Source organism: Mercurialis annua, linkage group LG1-X (genome assembly GCF_937616625.2).
Source record: "Mercurialis annua linkage group LG1-X, ddMerAnnu1.2, whole genome shotgun sequence".
Classification (NCBI taxonomy): Eukaryota; Viridiplantae; Streptophyta; class Magnoliopsida; order Malpighiales; family Euphorbiaceae; genus Mercurialis; species Mercurialis annua.
Genome location: NC_065570.1, coordinates 4,894,396 through 4,908,573, shown reverse-complemented (window position 1 = coordinate 4,908,573; position 14,178 = coordinate 4,894,396). Strand labels below are relative to the sequence as shown.

The window sequence follows — 14,178 nt, the reverse complement described above, 5'->3', positions numbered from 1 at the left end:
CGGATGGGTGAGCTGCTGCTGGCGAGGGAGTTGCTGAACTTGCTGGTGACAGCCTGGCAAGGAAGCTGCTGGCCGCTAAAAACGCAGTTGGGGAAGACAGGCGAGCCGCTGCAGTCACCGGGTTGATGCCATCCGTTGAAGGAGACGAGGCAGCCGCTGGATCAGCTGGTGGAGGCGAGCGGCTGCTGGAGGAGCGGAGGACCGGCTGGAGACGCGCGGCTGGAGGCGTGGAATCGATGGTGAATAGGACGATGAGGAGCGGTTGGACGAAGGTCAGCGGTTGGGCTAGCCGCTGGAGACGCAGCGGCTGGCGGGGACAAACCAATGGATCTGCTGGCGAGATGACACGGACCTGATGGCGTGGAAAGTTGTTGCCGCCGCCGTCTTGAGAACACATGATCAACAACTGCCGTCCGGTTTGCAGGTTTTGGAGCAGCTGTTGAAGACGCCGGAGCTGAATGGGTGAAGCGTTTAGATTTAGACTCATCATGGTGGAATGTTTAATCAATTTTGGATAAAGAACTATATATAAATGGCTTTATTTTAAAGCCAATTATATAGGGGGCATTGTTTACGCCAAAATTTAAAATATGGCCCGAAGGCCATAAAGCCCATATTTTATTAAAAAGATAGAAAAGCTACGTGGAGAATTAATTTCAAGAGATTTGACCTTTTCAAGAGATTTCCAAGAGATTCGACTGTAAAAGTTAAATTCCAAGAGATTTGACGGTCAGAAGTTAATTTCAAGAGATTTAAGAGATTTGACTTTTCCAAGAGATTTTCAAGAGATTTGACTTTTCCAAGAGATTTCTAAGAGATTTGATTTTTTCAAGAGATTTCCAAGAGATTCGACTATAAAAGTTAAATTCCAAGAGATTTAACGGTCAGAAGTTAATTCCAAGAGATTTGACGGTCAAAAGTTAATTCCAAGAGATTTGACGGTCAAAAGTTAATTCCAAGAGATTTGACGGTCAGAAGTTAATTCTAAGAGATTTGACTGTCAGAAGTTATTTCCAAGAGATTCGACTGTAAAAGTTAAATTCCAAGAGATTTGACGATCAGAAGTTAAATTCCAAGAGATTTGACGGTCAGAAGTTAATTCCAAGAGATTTGACTGTCAGAAGTTAATTCCAAGAGATTTGATTCCAAGAGATTTCTCAAAGGTTTTGTTTTTGACTTTGAATTGGAGGAAAAGAGAATTTCAGAATTAAAAGGCCGGAAGCCCGTTAGAAGAAGAAGCCCAGAAGCTCAATTGGCCAAGGTCCAGGAAGTCACGTGCTTTTTGTAAAACGATGTTTCAGGAGCAGTTTGTAGAAGTGGGAAGCGTTGTGAAGACGTGGGCAGTTAAAGAGGCAGTTATCATCAGGCAGTTTCTACAGACGCTATAAAAGGGAGAAGAAGACGACGATTTGAAGCCCCAGCCAAATTCAACAAAAACTCAATACTTTCAGGAGATTATCACAACCAAAAGCTTTTATTTTATGCAATCCTCTGTAAACGCTTTACAGTTTTCGCAATTTCAATCTTTTGTTTTTAAACATTATTTCAGCAGTAGTTTGATTTACAGTGTTGAATTTTAGATTTTAATTGCAGAAGTTTGTTCTTATTTTTAAAGTTCTTCAAGAGTTTTTCTTTACGAACCGTTTAGATTTTTTACGTCCTTTGAAAATCAATCACAGTCGCTTGATCAATTTTTAATTTTCAATTTGAGGTCCAACCTCTGGCACGCCCGCACACACTTCAAAGGCACCAACCGTTTTCTTAAAAAACAGGGAAACAATAATAATAAAGTATCTTCTGTTAATATATATATTTTTTCAAAATATTATATTAAGGATTAGAATTCTCGTAAATTAATTGAACATGATCTATCATATTTAGTCAATCTATACTCTTTATTAACGTACAAAACTTTTTTAATTTGAATCTTTCATTTAATAATGAAGAGTATAAATTAAATGCATATAATAAGCTATGTTCAATCCAACTTGAGAGAATTTTGATCCATAGGTTAGTAAAGTATTCACCTTGAAAAGGCATCAAACTGTAGAAATGTTGTAAAAGGGTATTATACATTTTTAGATACAAAATGTATATTAAAACGTTACAGCGGAAGATCACCCACCAGAAAATGACCTGATTAAACTATCTCAATTATATATTAGTACTTAAAAAATAAAATTATTAAATAAATCTCTAAATGAATTAAATATTATTATATTCATTTACAAATAAATTGCACAATTCTTATCAAAATCTTTTTGAACAAACACAATAGCATTGGAATGCGCATGAAACCTCCCCAAATTTAGGAGCTTTGCAGTTTCATTACATCAATGATGAAACATAAACAGGTTTTTATGTATTTAGTGGTAAGAGATACAATTTCACTTCAGAATATCAACAGTTTCACTTTGATTAATGTATTTATTAAAGAGTTTTACCTTTATTTGTGCAACTTCTGAAAATTACAGAATTAAAAAATGAGAACAGAATGTACATTCATAGTGCTAAGATAAATTAATGGCTGATGAGAGGTAGCAACTACTCTTAAGAATTAAAAGACTTGAATGTACAAAGAGATCATTCTGTACATTTAAATTCACAGTGATGGAGTGAACTGGAAAAAGAAGAAAAAAAAATTATTCTGCTTTTCTTATTCAAGTCGAGTTCTTCACAATCTTGACGCTGCTGTAGAACCGCTTCAAGTCCTTCATAGCCTTCTCTTCGATCTGAATTGAACGAATCGATGAGGGCGACTTGCTCTCAGGTTTAAACCAGCGGTTCATCCCTGGAGAATCTGACGGTGAGCCCTGAGTCTGACTGGTTGAAATTGAGAATCCAGCCGTCCTTGTCTTCGGACTATGAGAATTATTCTGCACTTATGCAGATTATGTCAACAAATGAATGCAACACTTGCGCAAAACGAAAGAGAATTTGATGATACAGAGCAATATCTTTTGAATCAAGATAAAGAAACAACTTATTTGTGTTATAAAATATCAAATTAAGTAACACTCATCATTTTGCAGGTGATTAATTTTCAAAATTACTCAACTATCGCCTTATTTTAGTTTGGTTACCAAACTTTGAGTTGTTCAATTTTCTTTACTAAATTTCAATTTAGTTTAAACGGGAGATTTTCAAGCCAAATTAGGCATATATAGCAAGTTTTCTTGGGCAAGAAAAAAGCAAAAGGTGATCGCCACGTGACAAATTTTCATTTTAGCTGAAAGTTTTTTGGCTAAATTATGCACTTGGCAAGTTTTAGGGAAGAAAAAAAAACAAGAATCTGATTGCCACGTGGCAAATTTTCATTTTGGCTAAAGTTTTTTTGGCTAACAATAAGTAAAATCCGATTGCCACATGACAAAAATATACAAAAAAAGGTTGGTATGTATGCATTTTTGGGCCTAAAAACCTCCATTGAAATGAAATTAAAGTTTCATAAACAAAATGAAAGAAAATCAAGTTTGATCACCAAAATAAAATAAAGCGATAGTTTAGTAACTGTGATGGTCAATTACCCCCATCATTTACTCTAGGGCAGCCAAGGTTTATCTTTTTTTAATTGAACCCGACACTTGATCATTCAACTATAAAATAAAGAAAATTGCAAGTCGGAATCATCGAAGTAAAGTGTCACTTGTCATACCTGCTGCAATTGGATGTCTCTGAGTGATGGCCGCGAAGGAAGCGGAGGAGTTCCAGAAGCCCAGGGAGGTGGGCTTCTTTCTGCTTCAGATGCCTCCAAAGTCCGTGCTGCAACTACAGGTATTGGTTTTGAAGACAAGAAGGAACTCAGCATAACTTTCCCATCACTTCTACCATCAGAGAGATCAACCGCATCGTCTTTATTCCTTGTTGGTTGGCTCGGCTTAATCTTGCTCTGCTCATCCAGGATTGTACGAAGTGACGCGTATTCTTTAGAGGTCTTAGCCCCACGCCCACCCCAAGCAGGGCCCTCATTTTTAGGTGTTTGTGGAGGAGGTGGAGCAGTGTCTTTCGGGGAGTCATCCAGAGCACCACTCAAAAACATTGAAAGCCCACCCTTGCGATTTTTCTTCTTAGATACTGCTGGAGATGAAATTTTACTTTTGGTTGAGTCGGAATTTTCTTTCTTTCGAACAAGCATAGCAAGTTCTTCCGAGGATTGGTTTCCTACACTTTCTTCAAATATAGTGGTTTCTTTCCCCTATCAAAATTCAACAACTTTTCATTTAACAATTATCGGTAAGGAAATGAGTTCATAGAAAGGGTTTATCAAATTAACAGTTCATCATCATTACCTTATTCATGGAATTCTCAGAGATCTCAACATCTAATGAATCCTTTACAAGGCTCGGTTCAACTTCAGTTCGAGTAAACCCAGACACTGTTTCCACTTCTACCTTTAGTTTGCTCTTTCTCCTTTGTTTTCTAGAAACCTCCGCCTTCTTATTTCCTTTGGCATCTGATGAAACTACAACTGGCGTTTTTAACTGCACCGCCTCAACCGGGACACCCAGCTCAACCAATGAACTTTCAAGAGCGAACCTTGTTTCAAGCTTTGCAAGTTGTTGGTCATCGAGAATATGCCCCTTTGACTTCTTGGTTTCGAGCATCTCAATTTGCTGCAATTTCTTTCTTAATGCACGAACTCTTTGAGAGATGACGATATTAATACCATCTTCAGTTTCTAGAAACACGTCTGATCTTTGTTCTCCAGCCCTGAAGGTGGACTTCTTGCTGTGGTTGTCTCGTGTCCTTGGAATGTCAAGTTCACTATCTTCCTCTTCACTATTAATAATTACAGGAAAAGTAGCGGTTGGAGTTGGGAGCCTACGATGACTCCAAGGTTCAGATGACCTTACATCTAGTAGATTTTCAAGATTAGCTAGAATTTCAGGTGAAGCACTTGCAAAAGCATTGGAAGAAACTGTTAAAATGTAGTCAAGGTTGTGAATAGCAATGTCCTGCAGAAAATGATTCAAGAGAAATAAGTTCTAAATATCTTAGCATGGGACATCAAATAGAAGATTCCACAAAACACTGTTCTCCTGCACCGTTCCTTTCCATAATGACGGAGACAATTGTGGAAATACAATGTGTATGGCATATAATATGATAAACTAAATATCATTAAGGCAATTTTCACAACATATTGACAACAAGAAATATACTGCATGTAACATACTCTTGTAACTTGATGATTAATTTATTGCAAACATCTCAATCTCTCACTTACATTAACAAAAACTGAGAAATCCCATAGGCCATGTAATGACCTAATCATGAGTTATCTATGTACATGCACTATGTAGATCAATAGCTAATGTGGTTCGAAAACATCATAAGCAATAAAATAGGCATAAATTTTTATTTTTTATGTAACAAATCCAATGTATATAAGACTGAGCTAAATAGTGAGTATTATGTGATAAACCTAACAAAACCTTGTATCATAGATTCTCCCTCTTCCATAGCTTTATTATATAAAACAGAATACAGAAATATGATGTCTAGTGACTGAAAGGGAAAAGGTAAGAAATTCTAAAATCGTTTAAAGAAGAGAAAGAAACTGAAAGGTATAAAAAATGATAGCAATAACCTAAGGGATTAAAAATTTGGATAGATTTTTAAACTAACAATTTAGGCAGAATCATTATTTGTATCATTCAATAAATATGATAAGAAATTCTCACATATTCTTACAAAATGATATTTATCACAGAAAATACCTCGCAATGCTTCTTCAGATTGTCTGCCTCGAGTGTATCAGCAATTTCAAGCATCTGTATGGCATTTCGTGGCTCAACTAAACTATCTGCGGCCACTTTTTCGCAGAGAGATAATAAGCTTGGTGCAGACCTTTGCTCAGAATCATCCTTCCGAATGGTGGAAGGCATGCAATTAGATTCTGGATCATCAAACATAAAATCTTCGTTGAACTCTTCTACTTCATCATCAACTTGTAAGTTTTGCTTCTGAGGACAATCAGACATGCCGGAAGGATAGACAGGATGATAGAGAGAACCAAGAATCAAGAGATGTGTTTCACCAACTGATATTGCAGTGCCCTTTTTTACACCATGTAACCTTGTGACAGCTGGCCGTTTATCTTTACCTTCTTTTCCGTCCCACATATAAACATCACCCACAGCCGTAACCACAGCATTCCAGTACTTCCCCGCAGAAATGCTTACTACTTTTTTCCCACCGAATGAAAATAGCTACAGAAGGGGGAAACGGAAACCGGATTAAGTTTTAAATTGCGAAGAGAGTACAAAACAAAGATACCAAGTTCTTTTGGGTAAAACCTGTTGGCATTTAAGGTCAGGGTCTGAAGACGCCCAATAAAATAATGTGCCATCGTCTGTTAGAGCCAAGCTGTGAACCATTCCTGCAGCTATAGATGACACATGAAGCCGCTCCATGCGATGAAACTTCAAAGGCACACTACCACTTTTCTTCAGGTTCCTTGCAATTATAACACGTCTTGGTGTAACAAGCCGATGACCCCATGTATATACCTGCTACAATTCACAAAGTATACATACGATTTCACTCATTAACAGCTTAATGGAAACTAGATCATGTTGATTTCAGCCAGATATATAATAACCATAAAATCAACATATAAATTAAGAAAGATGAAGTAATCTAGCAATTAGATACATAATGTAGACAAGATCACCTCTCCATCAGCTCCTAATACAATTGTGTGATATTTAGCTGCTGCAACTCCTGTAAAAGTCTTGCCTTTCAAGTATTCGACAACTCTTGGAGTATAGTTGGATGCGGAGTTAGAAGTGCCATAACCAAGTTGACCCTCCCGATTACAGCCCCATGTGAAAACTTCACCAGAATCAGAAACTGCAGCTGTGTGTTTATTTGCTGCCGCAACAGCAACAATCCTTGACCTCAGAGAACTCACTCTTCGAGGTGTGGGTTGAGTATCCACAGTATAGCCAAGTTGACCCTCTACATACCATCATATCATATAGGTAAATCCTTCACACATCATAAGTAAATGATAGGAAAATTTCAACAGAACAGGAAACATCGCTTGTTACCTCTTCAATCTTATACTTAAAGGACATAAATCCATGGCACATACAATTAACATTAATCGTTTTATACTGACTCTACAATTTTATACTTAAGCAATAACTACTAACCCATGCTGCTAGCAGTTAACATGTACATTCAGTTTAAAATCCACAAAGAACAGATAACATGGTGAAGAACGAATAGAAAGCATTAATCTGTACTTCAAATCAGATGGAAATTATGGAAAGAATCTTGTCATACATTCCCCAAAAGAAATCATTAGTTTACCTCTATTAGATCCCCAAGTAAAGACTTCCCCACTCTCAGTAGCAAGAACAGTATGGTGTTTAGCAGCTGCAATTGCCTTCACCCGCCGGGACCCTAAACCAGATGTCAACTGACGGGGAGTGATAACTGCAGCTTGACCGCTGAAAAGAACAAAAAAAATGCACCAGATTCTTTATTCACGTATTTTTATAAAGCAAAAGAGCTAAAAGATCAAAAGTATGGAGTGACAATGCCGCCAGCACAGTGGAACATACAGAGATTATACTTTTTGAGCACTAAAACTTGAAGAAAAATTGGAATCTATTCCATCTGTATCTCAATATTTTGTGATCATAGAATTGAAGGTGATAAAAACAGAAAGAGAAGAGTCCAGAATTTTCAGTACTGCATCCAAAAGAACAATAGATGTGGCTGATTATGCAAATGATCACATTCAATGTCCTAGTTCAAACTGACTTAGATACATAAGTGAGGTTGCATTTTACAAATTCTGTTGAAGTAAATTTATAAAGTTAAAAAAATAATACACTATACCTGTGGATATCAAAATCCGGATGGCCAAGACGGCCCCCCCTTCCAAAACCCCAGGTGTAAACCTCCCCATGAGCACTAATTGCTACACTATGGAACTTTGCAGCAGAGACCAGTTTAATTAAAGAACCATGAAGTGCATCAACTTTGCAAGGTAGCTTTTGTAAATGAGCATTTCCAGTTCCCAATTGATAATTGGTTCCACTTCCCCAGCTAAATACCTCAGTGGCCACTAAGGACAGAAATAAAAATTTAAGGTTATCCATCAAAGAATTGACATTACATTTTGAAGGACAAAAGGATCCTTGTCAATTATGCCAAATCATAGATGTAGGAAGGAACCTGAATCACATCCACCTCCAATAGCCTGTAATACAGGCCCAGACAGGAGATCAACAGGAGTGCGAGATTTAGAGTCCTCCAATGTAATTGAAGCACTAGACTGAAGAAGGACACTTGCTACTGCAAGATGACCAAAATGAAATGCCCTGTGAAGGCTACTCCATCCAGATTCTCCATCCTGAACAAAAAAACATTACTAAGGATTACAACAAGAGATAAAAATAGAAGGCATGAAAGTATTTTGGAAGAATGTCGGAAGTGTTAAAAAGCAGATGCACACAGCCGCTTGAAAACAAGGCATATGTTCATGGGAAATACTTAATGACAAATTCAGCTAGTGTCCTAATAATTAATTATTACCAAGATACATATATTCTGAAGAACTCATTACATAAGAACAGCACTAATTACAAGATATCTCCACATCCACTATGCTTGTGTTTAAATAAATCTAAAGAGAGCAAAAAGGAGGCAACTTGAAGGAAGATGATTAAACCCACTGTTCACTTCTCTTTCAATTGACACGATTTTGTCTCAACTTCGGATAACTGATTAGATCAGAGTCCTTCTGGTAAGTCCAGAGGAGAACTACATTACTAATCCAAACAACACCTGGGCATCAAGTTCAGGAAAACAGGATATCTAACAAACATTGTGTGCAAGCATGTAACTGTGTTACTGGAAAATAGTAACAGTGAAATGAGAAAGTAGCACACCCTAGCATCAGGGTCAGCTCCAGCTATGAGAAGCCTCCTAACAATGGGAATGTGGTTCCTCCAAGTTGCGATATGAAGTGGAGTCAAGCCAAACATGTTTCTTGAATTAATATTACCTCCATTCTTCTTAAGTAGTGCCAGAGCCAAATCTACATCAGCCAAGGATCCTTCACGCACAACACGCCACAAATCTTTCTGAGAACCCCCAGATAAAGCCTTTCGAGTGTGAGTCTGAATATTTTGCTTCTGTTCTTGCGGTAAAATTGCCACCTCCATTTTAAATGTTATAAACTAATATTTTTAAGTTTGACACACTAGTTCCTTATGTCTCTAACTGCCAGATATAGTTTAACACAATAACAAGCCTGACATAAGGTCTTTGTAAAAAATTGGTGAAATCCACCAAAGAATCTCAACTAAATATCAGAGATGTAAATTCATGTTAAAATTGATTGTAAATGGAATCTGTCGAAGAAGAGATTATAAAAATTCCATCAACTAATAACAAACACTGCTACACTGCCATCATCATCAGCGCCTACATCACAAACACAAACTAGCTCCAAAAGCCATTCACAAGCACCCATAAAAGTTTGTTCAATAACGGAGATTTCTTCAGTAACCAAGCATAGCAACACCCTACATCAGAAACTATTCTGTCAATAAAATAAAATAATTGAGGAAAAAGTGATGATTGCAATGAAATAAACATAGATGTCACATTAGCCGCTACTACATTTATGAGAAACAAATCCAAAAAGCAATAAAGCATACTATAAACAGTTCTTTTCTTATGCAATTAATAATAGGAGGGAAGACCCTTAGGTTAACAGCTAAGAAAATCTAGATTAGAGAACAAAAAGAAAAACCCTTCAATGAAGTCTCAGAGTATATAGTATTTGTGACACTAAACATTAGTATGAAGACTCATCAGTACGGAAAAAAAAACAATATTAGCTGTTCGTTAAATGACAGGATATCATGACTAACATAATCAGCAAACTGCTCAAGTACAAAACAGCATAAAAGTAATTTTAAAGATAACCCAGTTAAATGCATCAACAAAAGCTTTTGCCATTGTATAAAAGTACAGTGAGCACCTTATTTATTTATTTATTTATTTATTTAATTGGACTTCATATCAGCAAAGGAACGTTATATAGCTAATGACATTTCTGGTTTCAAATCATCTCAAAGAAAAAAAGTTCCTGCAATCAATATAAATATGTCCATTTAATCCTTTTAACAGATATAAAAGGATACAATTATAAAAGCTTACAACATGGCCTAGTTGTGCAATTGAAAAGAGTAAAATTCCCAGTAATATCATAGAAATGATTGATCACACCCACATGTCCAAAAGCACACATCAGTAACCAATTCCATACTTTTCTTCTTCCAAAACCATTTCATGAAACTGATACAGAATTTGAAAAACCACATAAAATACAAGCCAATTCCCACTCTAGTAACTATCAATCAACCCAACACTATCACAATCAAACACATTACTCAAAGTAATACTCAACAGCTAGATCCAATCAGAACTGCATTTAACAATTCACATCAAACCCACAAAGAAAAGTTACAAACATTATATACAAAACAACAAATCTAAAGAAACAAATTAACCATATAAGACCTTACTCAACATATGAAAAAAATGCACATTTCTAAATTCCATAAACCAAGAGAAATGATAAACCAAATAGAAACTTAATCAAACCCACAATTTATTTCACAAAGATAAAATCAAAAGTTCGGTTCTTTGTTCAAAACAAAAACTGACTGAAATTAAAAAAAATCAGATACATTACCTCTGAAAATGAACCACAGAGCTTGAGAGAGAAAAATAAAAACTGGCAATAAACACAAGTGAGGTAGAGAGACAATTGAATGACTTATTAAAGAGACAGAGATTGAATTTTCTGTTACAAAAGAGAATCGAACTTCAGAATATGCCCAAAACTTAAACACACCAGAGGCATCAATTTTAAGAGAGAAAAGAATCAAAATCAAAATTCTATAAACAAGGGTATTAAAGTAATTTCGGGAACTTTTAAATTACGAAAAAAGCCTTGGAGATATTAAGGTTTGACGTGCACGAGAGTTGGGCCTGAAGTACTTAGGTGATTGTCCTCGGCCACGGCATGTGTGCATGTCTGAGCGACACGTGGAAAAATGATAGGCTGACGGAAAACGGGCCGGAAGGAACAGAGAAAATTGGTTGCTGGTTTGGGTCGTTTTCTCGGATAGTTTGCTTTCTAGTATCTCACGTTAGAGGGCAATGTCTAATTTGCCCATCACTTTTACTATTTTTCATTTAATTATTTAAATTTTGTGAATCATAAACTTGCTACCAACGGGTGTCATCTTTGTCTAAACTAATAATTTGATATTTTGTTTTAAACTTAACTTTTTTATTAGTAATTACATTATTTTAAAATTTTATTAATTAAATCAGTTTAAAAATTAAATTTAGTTTAATTCTTAATACAATTATTTTTCTCAAATAATTATATAGAAAAGTTTAAAATGTAGTACTAAAATAAAAAAAAGATTAGATTATTTATTATTCCAAATGTTCATTATTTGTTCATTAAATTAATCATTATTAAACTTACATAGAAAATTAATGCACAATTTTATATAAATATTATAAATTATACAATCAAATTTTTAACATTTTCATCAAATATTGTGGAAATTTAATGTTAATCGCAAAAACAATCACTTGATGGCATTTTTGCTATTAATAAGACATCCAATTACAATAATATAAATGGATATTTCATCTTTTTTATATTAAAAATTAAATATATTATAATTCTAATTTCAACATTTATATCATTATTAAAATAAATTTATTGTAATTGTAAGGATTTGTCAATCTTCTTTAACAATTAAATGATAATAGTGTTGTTTGTTACTATCAATTCTTCCACTAAAGTCTAAAGGTTTTTTTTTTAATATAAACTTGTAGTGCCTCTGAAAACACTACGTACTACTTAAATAAAAAATTAAAAAATATTATTACTTGATTAAGTCAATTGATATAATTAAAAAATAGAGAAATACTTCTATAATCTATCACATATTAATAGAAGAAATTCATTTTGAAAATGAAATAAAATAGTTAGCTTGATTAATTTTAAAAATGGTTAACAATTAATTCCACAATTCATTATTTTAGAATAATTTGTGTGTATTGTAAAGATTGGGATAAGATATTTCGAAATTTCTTTTCTAGAATCAGACTAATTTTTTTTTTATTTTTTTTTTGAAATATCTCTCATATGTATTCTACTGTTATGAAGTCTGAATTTGTAAATTTGAGATGAATCGGTAGTCAATAGTTCCAAATAAAATTTAAACTGTTTTTTATTACAAAGATATACAAATTTAGGAATTTTGTTAAGGGTGATAATGTATTTTTATTGGCTAAATGTATACTATGTACCCTCGTGTCTTTGATTTTTAATTTAGATTTTAATAATTTTTTTAAAATGTACCTGACACTATTAAAAATGATAAAATATTTTTTTTAATTTTTTACCGTTACTTGTGATGATGTGGACATGTGTGGCATGTACGTGGAGATAATGGCGAGAAAAAAATCTATGTAAAAATGATCCATTTGTCATTTTTAATAACATCGAATCTTATTTTAAAATAAAATAATTATTAAAGTTTGATTTAAAACGACCTAACATTTAAGTTAAAATTGTACATTTGAGAATTTTTTTGGTTGAGAAATAAAATTAATGAACGGGTGGATTCTTTTTTTTTAAAGAAAAAAAAAGTCGTGCAAAATGTGTTTGGAATTGAATATAAATTAACGTGAAACATGTTATCTACATATAAAGTTTTTTTTTAGAGAAATATATAAAGTTAGGAAAATACTAAATTGTCCTTTTTCCAATTGAAAGTCAAAGGAAAATAATATTTGCATAAGCTCAAAAGATTTGTTGTGTTCGTTTAAAATATGGTTTGAACAGATAAAATTAAAATTCATTAAAAAAAATTGTGTTATATATGATATTTTATTCGAATGAAAAAGTGTAGAACAATTAAATGTCCAATTCATTGACATTGAGTAGATAAGTTTAAGCCAAGAAATGATAATGTTGATATAAATAGTATCTATTTTTTTAGCATCTAAAAACTTTAACTAATACTCCCTCCGTCCCACTCTAATTGACAAAATATGGAGTTTTTGGTGTCCTATTCTAATTGACAAAACTAACATAACTATAATTTTATTCTTTAATTTTCCATCTTTACCCTCATTTAAAACCATGTCTTTTATAGAAAATGGTGAGTATTTAATGAAAATTTAACTAATATATACTAATAGCATTAATTAGCTCCATTATCAATAGAAGGATATATAAATAATTTTCTATGTCATTTATTAACTTGTCTTGGTTATTGAAATATAGTTATTTTGTCAATTAGAGTGAAACGGAGGGAGTATTACATTGCATCACCTTGTTGTATACAAAAGCTATAATATTTTAAACATGATTTTAGTGAAATATTTAGACTTAAATAACAATAAAATTACAGATTACGTTGTATTTAATTATCAAAAAAATTATATTGTATTTTGGAATTTTAATTTAAATAGTTAATTTGTTTAATTTGAAACATAAATTTTGTTTTTTCAATTTAAATTAGCGATTAAAAAAATGAAATCAATCAATGTTATACTCATCAGAATTAAAAAATAAAAAAGACTTGATAAGATGGTTTTTAATAGCGATATCATACACTAATTCATCAAATTTTTAATCGATAATTTAAATTATAAAAATAAAAATATAATTATAAATTGACCCTTTCAAATTTATGTCTAATCGGTTCGTTAAAAAATAAAAACACACGACAGTTATTATTTGTTTTTGTTTTATCAATATTCACTTAAAAATGAAATATATAATTACTCTTTCAATGAAAATCATTAAAAGAAATTCTCATTTGTTAGAATAACTCTTCATTTCTTTGGAGTTAAATTAAAACTTACTTTACTATAGAGTCTTTTAAAAGATTTAATGAAAATAGAAAAAAAATATTCATTTTAACATATTACATATTTCTATCATTCTATATTAATTTATTAAATTTAGTAATATATAAAAAATAATTATTTTCATTCTTATTCTCAATTCCCTGAAACTAATGCACCTAACTCAAAAAAATGAACAGAACAGCTCTTCCAAAAGTACTTTGTTTGAATATGTGTCAACCTAACTTGTATTACACCGGT

General features: G+C 33.2%; 1 protein-coding gene across 3 annotated transcripts; it reads right to left on the bottom strand.

Annotated features, from left to right (window-relative positions):
• Window positions 1-2,497: 2,497 nt before the first annotated feature.
• On the bottom strand, window positions 2,498-10,901 carry LOC126687119 (uncharacterized). 3 transcript variants are annotated; one of them, XM_050381506.2, is made up of 11 exons: window positions 10,727-10,901; window positions 8,910-9,548; window positions 8,194-8,371; window positions 7,855-8,083; window positions 7,321-7,460; window positions 6,677-6,963; window positions 6,300-6,515; window positions 5,721-6,212; window positions 4,290-4,955; window positions 3,656-4,195; window positions 2,498-2,876 (listed from the first exon to the last, which is right to left on the bottom strand). In XM_050381506.2, the coding sequence occupies exons 2-11, from the start codon at window positions 9,183-9,185 to the stop codon at window positions 2,661-2,663; spliced, it is 3,240 nt and encodes a 1,079-aa protein (XP_050237463.1). In that variant the 5' UTR covers window positions 9,186-9,548; window positions 10,727-10,901; the 3' UTR covers window positions 2,498-2,660. The 3 variants fall into 3 exon arrangements, with proteins under 3 accessions (XP_050237463.1, XP_050237471.1, XP_050237483.1); XM_050381514.2 differs by having other exon boundaries at window positions 6,300-6,512; XM_050381526.2 differs by lacking the exon at window positions 10,727-10,901 and having other exon boundaries at window positions 9,026-9,116.
• Window positions 10,902-14,178: the final 3,277 nt, after the last annotated feature.

Coding starts and splice junctions, on each gene's coding strand:
- LOC126687119 (XM_050381506.2), bottom strand. CDS start 9,185: ATGGAGGTGGCAATTTTACCGCAAGAACAGAAGCAAAATATTCAGACT. Junction 8,372..8,909: donor GAGCTGACCCTGATGCTAGG/GTGTGCTACTTT, acceptor TTTTTTGTTCAG/GATGGAGAATCTGGATGGAG. Junction 6,213..6,299: donor CTGACCTTAAATGCCAACAG/GTTTTACCCAAA, acceptor CCCCTTCTGTAG/CTATTTTCATTCGGTGGGAA.